The 12,291-nt window shown below is 32.9% G+C and overlaps 1 protein-coding gene across 3 annotated transcripts in view; it reads left to right on the plus strand.

Moving 5' to 3' along the window:
* rhea (Talin_middle and talin-RS domain-containing protein rhea) overlaps positions 1-12,291 on the plus strand; it is a 184,581-nt gene that overhangs the window by 153,143 nt on the left and 19,147 nt on the right. For all 3 annotated transcript variants that reach the window (XM_089236565.1, XM_089236567.1, XM_089236566.1), the window contains exons 47-50: positions 434-553; positions 10,991-11,137; positions 11,315-11,484; positions 11,953-12,136. In XM_089236565.1, the coding sequence (XP_089092691.1) occupies positions 434-553; positions 10,991-11,137; positions 11,315-11,484; positions 11,953-12,136 (621 nt within the window). The remainder of the gene's footprint in view (positions 1-433; positions 554-10,990; positions 11,138-11,314; positions 11,485-11,952; positions 12,137-12,291) is intronic.

Below are 12,291 nucleotides of genomic sequence, written 5' to 3' on the forward strand. Positions count from 1 at the left end.
TCTCCTGTGGTCTTCAACATTTCTAGTTTCTCAAAAACCAGACACCAGTCGGAAGATTGTTGTCTTATTGGGCACAGAAACATTTGGGAATTTATTTGAATGCCTCAATAACGGCTTCAAATGAATTAGTTAAACAGTATTGTGTGTGTTTGATCATAGAAATTATTCGCTTCTGGCAGAAAACCATCTTGATCACACAACAAAAACGAAGAACCCCTCTGAGAGTATCAGTGCGCATGGAAAGTAGAATAAAAAAACATCTTTCCATCTTAAACAGTATAGTGCTGCTGTCTATGAAAAACTTTACATTTACAATCAGTAGAATTTGAAAAATAAATTATTTTGTAATGGGTTGTGTGATTTGAATCACCTTGTATATTTTTTAAGCTGTGTCAGTATTCAAAAAGAATTTTCACATAACATTTATTTACAGATTGCTAAGTCAACAACTGATGCTGGTCAGTTGGGACCCTTAGCTGCAAAACTTGCACATCAGTATTCCAGCCTAGCATCTGATACTCAAGGAGCAGTTGCCGCAACGCCCAGTCCTGAAGTAAGAAATTTATGATAATATTGTAATTATTTATTTGTTACTAAAAATTCCATGATCAAATATTTTTCATTGTTTTTCTTTTTCATTATAAAAGTGCTTATTAACCTGAACACAATATTTAAAATATATATATAACCCAATAAACTAAGAATATAACTTCAGAATACATTGTGACATTACTAACATTGTTATGAACACCATTTCATAACATACTCAATTTGGAGTCTCTTTCCATGATAAATTGCTATTTTGTCTGTTATTGCAAAATATCTTTAGTCCCGCTTCAATTTTGTCTTTATGAGATTTGACTGTAGCAAAATCAATTTTGTAATAAAATCAAATATACGTACCTGTTTTTGGTTACAAAGAATTTCTCTTAATTCCTTTGTACATGTTCGTTTGAGATTTTGTAGATCAGCTGGGGTTAAGGGACTCTGGAACAAAACTCCAAAAATTTACATGCCTGAGTTGAAATAATGAATCAAATTGCTATTTGTATGCTATTGGGCATGTAGTTAAAAAAAATGTGTTCAAAATTTTTACATGCCCTAGCATGTCAGGAAATACAGAGCTAAATACTCTTAAATTGTACCAATATTGACGGTAAAATCTTAGCTATGTCAGCAAGCACGCAATATCTCACCCAGCAGTCGTGAATCATAGAACTGCCGGCATGCTAGATGTTTCTATTGAAATGCATATTTCCATCATGCAAATCAACAGATGGGACCATATTTTGCTAGTTCACCACACACTGCTTTTTAAACCAAAGGCTCGCTAGAAAAGTTCTAATAAGAGGTGCGATCACATTCACCATACCTCCCTGGTTTATGCCTGAATGGTTTTCATTTAGTGTGAGTGTTTCATTAGTGAAATTAAACAGAGAGAATCTTGTTTATAAAGGTGTCATCTCATTTTAATTGTTTTCACTTGAGTTAACTTATTTTTTAAATTTACATACACACTACCGTGATGTGTCTGGGTCATCCTTCATGTCAACAGTGGAGCAACAAAGTAGTCAATATAGAATTCAGGGTTCCCAGCAACCTGGGAAATCAAAGAAAATGTCAAATATTTGGCAAAAACCAGGGGAAAAGTTCAGTGAAAAGAAAAAACTCAAAACAAAAATTCTACATTAGAAAGAAAGATTAAGATTTTGAATTATATTTCTCTTCCAGAGTTTTAGTCGGGGAAGTAATCAAGCAGATTTTGCTGGGAACTCTGCAGATGTCCACAGTTCCATGAGCACTAATTGCATTCGCACCAGGGTTGGTAAAAAAAGTTTTTGAAAAACCAGATTTTTCTGGTTTAAACTGGTTTTTGATTTTAATAGTATTTACATTAAAAACAAAATTTCGGGAAAATCATTCAGACTTCTGATAATAAATGAAAATATAATATTTATAATGTAATTAACACTATTACCATATTAATTAATGTATAAATATTTCTTACACTTTAATAAAAACCAACTTTTGCAATTTAGTAATTTTACAACTTAACCCAAGGAGTTATTTTGCGTTTGAAAATTCTTAATGTTATTATTTACCCTATAATAAAGATGTTTTCTACCGTTACTTTCAATATGCTTAATTAGGAAGGCTATTTTGCAAAAACTGTAATAAAAACTAAGCAAATACAATGTGCTTAATGAACCATACAGATTAATTAGTGATGATTTATGAAATACAAGGTGATTATAACTAATGTTTCAATTTTAAAACACTGTAAAATAAGAACCACTGGTCAGGATGACTTGAAAATTTACATGAATATTCCTGAAAAGCAATGGAATTTTGTATGACAGATGGGGGAAAAATATATTAATATGTAAAATAGAAGACACTGTATACTTATCCAACATGGGAAATTGGATCACAGAATAGAAATGATAGCCCAGACAGGACAAAATGTTAACTTAATTAGCACTGCACCATTTCATAATTTATGGAAACCACAAAAAATGAAGTCATTCAAGCAAACTAAAACTTACACAAGAAATCATAAATATGTTGTCCACCATGTTCTGCCTGTGAGGTAGAAGTGTAAAAATACTTGTTCAACAACCGATCAGAATATGTCATGGTAACGATGTGGATGTACTTTTAATTCAAAAAAGTTTACAATCTGACCACTACACATAACATTTTAGGGTATGCCCAAAACCAAAAGTTGCAAGGGTTATAGTAGTGTTCAGGTGTCGTGTCATCCTGGTGTTGTCAAAATGGTTCTTCAGCAGCTGTTTTGCTTTTGTTGCAATATGTATCTTGATAAAAGTTGTGCTATCCACTAAGGGCTGGACAAATCGAGAAAAAATTTTAGGTACCAGACAAATTTGGTAGGAGCGATAGCATGTTTTTCCCTCAAGAAAAGCAGTCCTAAATAATGTTGTGTTTTTTTTTTTAATTTTCAGGGACTTTATGACCCATTCCCTTTTTAAAAGACACATTATTACGGAATCAAAAATGTGTATCCTACTTACACTTCATTTTAGCAATGATGCATATAAAATTTTAGGCACCAAAACTGATTTTTTAGTTGCCATGGCAACCTAGTGACCAGGATTTGTCCATCCCTACTATCCTATGCTGTTAAGTGCCGAAATGAATGTCGTTGCACAAAATAGATTTTACCACTGGCCAAGTACAGCCTCATCTACTTGTACATTTGAAAGGTTTTTCTTTGGCCAAAGAAAATTCCATTGCTCCAGGAGTATCCCTGCAAATTTTCTACCCATTCTGACCAGTGGTCCTTATTGCATAAAACTATTGAATATCAAACTTGATGGTGATATACTATATGAAATGTGCTGCTGCTTATGGAGAGAAAATGAAAATGTTTGAGGTAAATGTAACTGCTAGTACACTAGTCTTTGTCCTTTAGGGGCAGTGAGGGCTTTTTGAATTATAAAGACCACCTGCCCATAGCATGATAGAAGTCGCTACTGCAGCTGCTTCTTTGTGAAGAAAAATAAACAAAAACCTGTGAGATGATACACCACCACTATATATATAGATGTATGATGCAATCCTCAATCGCGAATTTGCTTAAGCTAGAGCATCAGAATGGAGCCCAAAGTTAAAAAATGTGGTAAAAATGAGAAATTTTGATACAGTTTATAACTTTAAGTAACTGATAACCCGCATAAAATTATCTTGGTAAGGCCTTTCTCGGTTGTGCTTTTTTAAACAAAAAAGAAAAGTAAAGAGACATTTTTCTCCAGCTGAAGTTGTGTGTCTGTTGAGTAAAGGATTCATCAAGAGAGCTCATACTTCTTTAAAATATTTTGTTTAATATGCTTTGACACTGAATAATAACATATACGTTTACAAAAATATAAAGCATCTTTGCTGCTTTTCAAAACAGTTGCAGCAACCAAAACCAAGAAAAGGTTTGAAAGCAAAACTGATCGCACCACATGCACACCCCTAGAACCCTGGGGGTGTGGTGCCATGTGGTAAGAGAAGGAAACGCTTAAAAATACAATTACTTATAGTCCGTTTCAGGTTAACTTTGCAGTGAAGAGGAAGCTACGAGGGAAACCGCATCACTCGTTGCTATGACAACTAAAGCCTCTTAACCAATGTATCTATGCGCGGCCTCAGTAAGGTATGGCTGATTCTCGCCAATCTCGCAGAAAAAAAATATTTTTTTACATGTAACGTAATGCTTGTAGAAAAAATTGCAGTCAGTAACAAAAAATTAGCTAGTGAAAAAAAAAAAATCATTGTCGATACTTTCAGAAATTAAAGTGCGGATTTTGAAATCTTTTTTTTTTATTGAAAAGTATCTTAGCAACTCCTATTAACCCGGTTTTCACGTTTGAATTTGGGAATAGCCCCAAATAATAATAATAAAAATGATACGGAAAAATTTAGAATTCTTTTACTCACTTTTCTTGCCGAAATTTCCGTCACTTGATGCCACTTGTTATCATCACAGTTTTAGTCATTTTTTACGGATTCCCCCACTCTATGGAATCCTCACTTGAAGTTGTAGAACTAACGGATTCTCTATTACTTATTGATTGTTGTTGCTCCAACATGTGTTCCATCAGTCCACCTGCAATCCAAAATTCCTCTTCTTTTTCAATAACGTGCTTTATGCATTATTGCCAAAAAGAACGGAGAACGTTTTAGCATATCTCTGATGAAAAGAAAGATACAACTGTCACAGAAGGAAAAAATACACTGCAAGCCTAAACCGTTGTGGGTCTCTCTCTCTTGCGTATTTATATTATCTGGAGAGACGCTGAAGGGGCATCTGGAGGAACAGCCTCTGCTGTGGGGGAGAAGGTGGCGTTGGTGTGGGCAAAAAAGAGACATTACTTATGTCAACACCCTCCGCCAAAGCCGCTTGAAAGATAAGCGTATCCACTCAATGTTAAAGAATGGGCGCGGAATTGATAGCAGCGCCATCTGAAGTGCGGAAGGAGAAACTTTCAACAAATGTTAAAAAAATACAGATCAGTCAATTTGCAATCGATACTCTGTTTATTATCTTCATAACCCCCCCCCCTCCCCCAATCAACTTTGATATTTCGCAATTGTGTAATGAGCTAATTTTTTAAAAAAGCAAAGAAAATTTACGTTGTTTTTAATGCATGTAAATTGTATCACTATCCAAAATCATTCAGACAAAATGCTTCAAGTACAAAAACAATTTTAAAACAAAACTTTTATTTCAATATAAGTTGAAAATTATGCTAACGGAAATACGATAATTCTTTTAGATCATATTTCGTGATTCTCTCTAGGAAAATGTTTAGTTTCATTCATTTTTAGTTTTTCCAGCATGAAAATCTTAGCCCTATTCATCGATAAATTCAGATGAAGACAAAAATTATCTGCCCTTTTTACTAGAACAGTATACCAAACCATTCGGTAATGAAAATATCTGGCCATTCTATGATACTTCCAGCCCACTATTCACTGAAAATTCTCAGTCCATGCTCGACTGAAAAATATCAGTCCATGCTCGACTGAAAAATATCAGTCCATTCTGTGCTGACAAACATCAGCCCTCGTTACCAGAAAAGTATACCAAACCATTCTATAGTAAAAATATCGGGCCATTCTATGGTAATTACAGCCCACTATTGACTGATAAATATCAGTTCATTCTCCAATGAAAATATCAAGCCATGCTCTGATTACAGCCAATGCTCCTCTGTGAAATATCAGTCCATTCTGTACTAACATACTAAGCTATTTTTTAATTTGATGTTCATGAAACACCAATCCTGGAAATGTCTCTCACAAACACGACCATTGGCATGTAGTTTTTCAGCAGAAACTCCTATGAGTTTCGGGTTGTTACAGGCAGCTACTCATTTTTGACACCTGCAAAGAAAAACAAAAATTGTACATGAGAAATCTATTTTTCATTAAGGAAAGTAAAAAATAAATAAATAAATAAAAATGAAAACTTATGATTACAACAGTAGGGTATGAAAAAAATCATGATTTTTTTTTCAAACTATTATTTTGATTTGAATTAATTATTTTGTGAACTAAAAATCAACTGATTGTTTACCAAGAAAATCTTGATATTTATTGAGAACTTTTATTTCCTCATCTTATTTTTCAAATTTAACTAATTAGTTTTTCTTATATTATTCTCTATATATATTTAGCATATCTTCTACATTTCTTTTAATTGAGAAGTTTCTGACTATCACATTCCCATATCGTCTCCTGAAGCCAGAACCACGAATGTCCAAAATTCACCCTTTTTTTGTTATCAGAAAGTTTGATAGGTTATTTTGCTTTCTAATCACATTTCAGGCAAAACTGAAATGCATATGTGTATACTATCGAAACACGCCACAAAAAGCATTTTAGGAAAATAAATTCTGTGGAGTAACATGAGCAGAGTGAACATTAAAATGTCATTTCTTACGTTTTTTTCCCCATGGACTTTCATGCTTTGACGACAAAATTTTACATATATACCACTAGGTTCTTTTTACTTAAACTATTCAATTAAATTCCGTTGTTCAAATCACCAAAATTTTACGTCATAATTTTAACCAGTCTACTCTGCAGAACAGTATGAGACTAATGCCATTCCTCGATAGTATTTTTATGTAAGCAAGAATTTTTTTGAACAGATTTTTTTTCAGAGAAATGTAGCTTGGTTGACCAAGTATTACCGCCATAGCAATTTATAGTTAACATATTTTGTTAAAATAGTTTCATAAAAATAAATGTGAATTTTAAACAAATCTTAACTCACTTCACAAATGTGAACAATTTTTTTATAATCTAAATCAGTTGTTTTCCTCTTTGATCAGACGAAATAATTAGGAGTTAGGACACCACAGAATTTGAAATAGGGTTGACATGCCCTGGAAAAGTGAAAGAAACATTATTATTGGACCTGGTTTTCCAGGTACAAAAATAGCTTCTACAAAATTTATGAGGTCTACATATCTTTGTGATTCAGGGCTTGACTGACAAACTATAACTATACTCCACATGAATGAAATTACAATGTTTTGAAATTAAAAAATTTCAATGAGTACCATAGTATTTTTTAAAATTTGTGTACAAAAGAATTTCAATTTTTTATGTCTTTCCAAGCAAAACTTTTGGAAAATTTATCCTTTTTTTTAGAAAAATTATCCTGTTCCAGATTGAAAATCTGGGACATTTTTTTCTCGACCATGAACAGATTTTCTTCCAGAAATGGGAAATATTTTTTTCTTACATTTGTTTGTCACATTATACCATAGACTTAAGATATAAATAGACCGCGCACGCTATTCATAAAACTTGTCGAACGTGAAGAAAAGATGAGCAGTATTGTCGGGGGAAGAACAGGTTCTGCGCTATTACATTTGGCGCGTTTTCGCAGAAGCTAGGATGTTGCTGTAACGAAATTTGACTCAATTCGATCAAGTTGATGAAAACTTTCCTTCATTTTTTCAATGAATTTCACTCATTTTTATGTGAAATATTTAGGGAGTATCAGATTTGAAAAAATAAATTCTATAAAATAAACAAATATTGGAAAACGGAACAACGTATATGTTGTAAAGCCTAATTCATTTATATTTTTAAATATTCTCTTCATTCATTTTGTCGCTTTTAATTTCGAAAATTTATTTATACTGGGGGTTATTAAAACAAAAATATATCTTTCCAGAACATTACAATTACTCTATATACTCATAATTAATGTATAATTAATTATAATGCATCATATTATGTTATGTAATGTAACACATTCACACTCATACCATATTCAGTCATGAAATAATATTCAAACAATAAGAAAAAGTTTCATTTCTAACATTCCTGAAAAACCTTTTATAACCTCATCACACAAAACTGTAAACACTTACATAATATTTCAGGATTAAAATAGATTTTACTCAAGAAAATTACAGAATCTCATCATCAATTTCTCTAAATTATAAGAATTAAAATTCCATGTAGAGTATATATGTAATAATTTAAAGTGTGTATATATATATATATATATAATATTTTAGGATATAATATTTCATATATATAATATAATATTTACACATGTCACACATATATATATATATATGTGACATATGTAATCTCTTCGCTCCAAAAGTATGCATATGTTAATCTTAATTTAAGGTATTAAATCGTTTTTAGAATGATTCTTTTTCAAGATAACATCTGAGGTACACAATATATGACTTCAGGTCTTAGTCCAGATATTGACTCAAAAAATCAATTGAATAATTAATTTTCTTGTTTGAAGCGGCAATTTCACATACAACAAACATAAATTGATGAATAAAAAAATTTCTTTTCTGTAATAGTTTTATCTCAGGTGTGAAGAGGGGTAAAAATACTATTATTTTTAGAGGTTGTTATGCATTTTTATGCAAAACTGCAATTGTCTAGAGGGGGGGGGGGAAGTTTTCCTCACATTCTATTTAAATAGAATATTTTTCATAAATTTCTCCTTCTGAAAAGCATATTTTCTTCCAAGTTGAGCAAAACTCGAATGAACTCACTAGCTCGCCAAATCTCGCCAAATCTTGCGGAGACGTATATTTCAGTTAAAACTTCATAAAACTCACAATTTCAATCATTTATTGCCAAAAATTCTATTAAAACATTTAATAATGATTCATGACATTTGAATTTTACCAAAACTTGGAACTTTAATTGAATTAAATCCAAAATGGAGTCGTTAAAAACTGAGATTACGTCAGAAATCCATTGCATCGTCAATTTAATATTCCAATTTTTAATTTATAAGAAGAGGAATAAGCAAAAAAGTATTCCCTTGTGAAAGGATACTGGTCCCCCTTTCCTAAACCGCTCAGAACATCCGAAAGCTGCGCAAGTGTTGGCCATTCTAATCAAAAATAAGACAGCGCGTGTAGATCGTCATACGAGTAGCCATAAGGAAAGCATTGCCAGCGAGATTCCCTGACCAGCCTTTCGACCGGAGTCACGTGACTCCGGATCTTTGCTTCACATTGTAACCCCTCGCGCGCACTCTATAGTATTATTACTCTGTGCATTATACATAAGCTTTCCCAGTATCATTATCACCAATTATTTTATTTAAATTAACATTAACTAGAGAGTTTATTAATTGTGAATTTACATTAATTACAAGTAAAAACGTGCTGCCCTGACATGTCTACCCCTCAACGTCCGTGAAAATGAATTGAAATATTACAATTATATATATGTGAAAGTGCAGTGGAACATCGATTACCTTCTATCATCAAAGCACGTTATTATTACCCCTACCAATGTTAGGCTCTTTCCCCTTCAGTGAAATTTCGCGCATTTTTACGGTTCTAATGTGGTGAAATGAAAATTACGGATGAGAATGAGTGACTATAGCCCTGATAAATCAATTCTTTTATCATGTCCTAGAAAATAATATAAAATGAAGGAAATTTTTCACTTACCTGTTGCTGTCTTTTGGAAATTTATACATGTGAACACCAGTTTTCGAGTTCATTTTGTAACCATCAAATCTGCAATAAAACTTCGGATACGCTGACATATTCAATAAATATAGCTACAAGGTATGTAGAGAATTTTAGTTGGCCCTTAGAAGGGTCTTTTTAAGAATTTTAAAGATTAAAATTCGCCAAAAAAATAAAGAGCAATAGCTAACTAAGCGTCTTCACGTAAGTAAAGTAAACAAAATGGCGTGGAGGGGAAAAAAGACGATTCCTTCCCGACGCAAGCAGCCAATCACAGGCCAGCAGTAGGAGTTTGTCCTTCCTCAACAGAGAGGGCGCTGATGTCACGTGTGGATTCCGGTTTTCCCATAGGACTGTTCACGCTTACTCTTAATGCAGCTTTGCCCTCCGCTATCGGCTATTGGAATTCAGAAACCACCCCTATCCTATGAACATGACAAGAAATAGATATAAAAAAAAAGGGAGGGGGTGTCTGGAACCGTAACTTACACCCATAAAGAGAGCCTCTCACAACAGTATCGGCGCTGTCGTGAAAGAGGGACACTTCCTGTAATCTATGAGTGAATATCTGAATTCGTTGGAGGTTATTTTTGGGAGAAAAAAAAAACTAATTGAATATTTGTCTGGGTGTGTAGGCCTATAACTACATACAATTTACAATTTTTCATTCAGTTTTGCATCGGAAAAAATTCAACAAAATGACGATATAATATATATAACTGTGCAATCAAAAAAAAAGCACGATAGTAATATTGGCGGGGAAAATTTCTTGGAAATCGCACCAAAATGTTCTTGAGCTCGCCATGGATTTTTGATAATGGTAACCAATATTTTTCTAATTTAAAAATTTTAAACGAATATACATTGGTTAAATATGGTATTTTTTCAGGATCTTTTTCAAAATCATAAAAAAATTTGAAATATTCTATATAAATGATCATCATAAACCTCCCATGTAGAGGAACTATATTTTGGGGCGAAGGAATACATTCTCTACCTTTCTCTCCACTGCAAAGTTAACCTGAAACAAACTATAGTTACTTTTTTATATGAAAATACATATATTCAGGCCACTTTTATGAGATTTTTTGAAAAAAAACCACTTATACCATCTCATACCACTTGAAGAATGAAATATTTTGGCTAATAATGAACCAATATGATATTTTTCAAGGGAAAAAATTATATTTTGGCCACTTTTATGATTTTTTTTTTAAAAACTAGAGTGTTTTTTTTTTGACCAAGAGCAATCCTCAACTCTTTTAACCAAGTGGTTTTTTTTAAAAAAGCCCACTTGGTTTAAACCAAACAACCCCAATTCGCACACATGAGAAAAACTTTACATTTTGTCAGGTCATTAAATAGTTGCTCAGTGAAATCAAATTATTTCTTTACATTGTTCTGTTGCTTAGTGTTTTGAGATATGCCCATGTTGCTATTATTATATGGAATATGTAGATTATTTTTTAAGGTACATAATTTATGTTTTATTTTTTTAGATTGCCTCAAGGATTAAAAACAGTGTTCAAGACCTGGGAACCGTATGCATCAGTCTTGCTAAAGCGGCAGGAGCATGTCAAGGAAACCCTGCTGATCCATTTGGTCAAAGAGATGTATCAGATCATGCTCGTGAAGTTTCCGAAAAGGTATGGAAATATTCTGATGTACATACTGATACAATGAAGCCTCTTGTTTTCAAGTGATTAGCCAAAAGTCTGTGTTTTGTGGATGGGGTGGCAAGTTTATAAACAGCCCTCTATCACTATTAGCCTTATTTATTGAGATTTTTTATTTTAATGGTTCTTCTCAAATATTAATTTCAGGTGTCACATGTGCTGGCTGCTTTACAAGCTGGCTCAAGAGGAACACAAGCATGTATCAATGCTGCAAGTACAGTTAGTGGCATAATTGGTGATCTAGACACAACCATAATGTTTGCAACTGCTGGCACTCTTCATGCTGAATATGAAAGTGAGACATTCTCAGATCATAGGTAAGCATACACATAATGTGATTCAATATTTCCAAAGCTGACTAATAACTCTTGACAGAGTTATTAATTTATTGTTATGAATCTCCTAAAAATATTCTCACTATAATTTCTGCTTTGTTTTGAACCATATCCTGCAGTGTCTGGAGTATCAGAAGATTATCTTCTCAAAATCACTGCACTAGATAGTCATGTTAAACTGCTAAATTAACTGCATATATGTCTTTTATTCAAACCATTATTTATAATTATTTCGCAGTTTTATTTTTTATTCCTTGCAGAAGTTTTCAAAATCAATCTAATTTTGTAAGTAATTTTGTTGTAAATGCCTTGTGTGTAGTCACCACACCAGTTATAACTCTATTTGTTAGAAATATGTCAGAGGATGTTCACAAAGTACATGTTGATTTAGTAGTTGTAATAGAAGTTGTAATGTTTTTAAGGGTAAAAATAATCATTTATTTTTTTCAGAGAGAACATTCTCAAAACTGCAAGAGCTCTTGTAGAGGACACAAAAACTCTAGTTGCAGGTGCAGCTTCGAGTCAAGAACAGTTAGCAGTAGCTGCACAGAATGCTGTCACGACCATTATTCAACTTGCTGAAGTGGTCAAGCTGGGTGCTGCATCTCTTGGATCTAACAATGCAGATGCGCAGGTTTATTTGAATTTTTCATTCACACTTTGTTTGATTTGACTGCTTTACTTCATGGAGAAGTTAACTTAACCTAATGCAGTGGTCGGCAAACCACTGTTCGCAAGCCACATGTGGCTCTTTGGCCCCTTGAGTGTGGCTCCCACAAAATACCACAT

Source organism: Pholcus phalangioides, unplaced genomic scaffold, assembly GCF_987345545.1.
Source record: "Pholcus phalangioides strain wild (caught in Gottingen) unplaced genomic scaffold, Ppha-v1.0 ptg000009l_1, whole genome shotgun sequence".
NCBI classification, from domain to species: Eukaryota; Metazoa; Arthropoda; class Arachnida; order Araneae; family Pholcidae; genus Pholcus; species Pholcus phalangioides.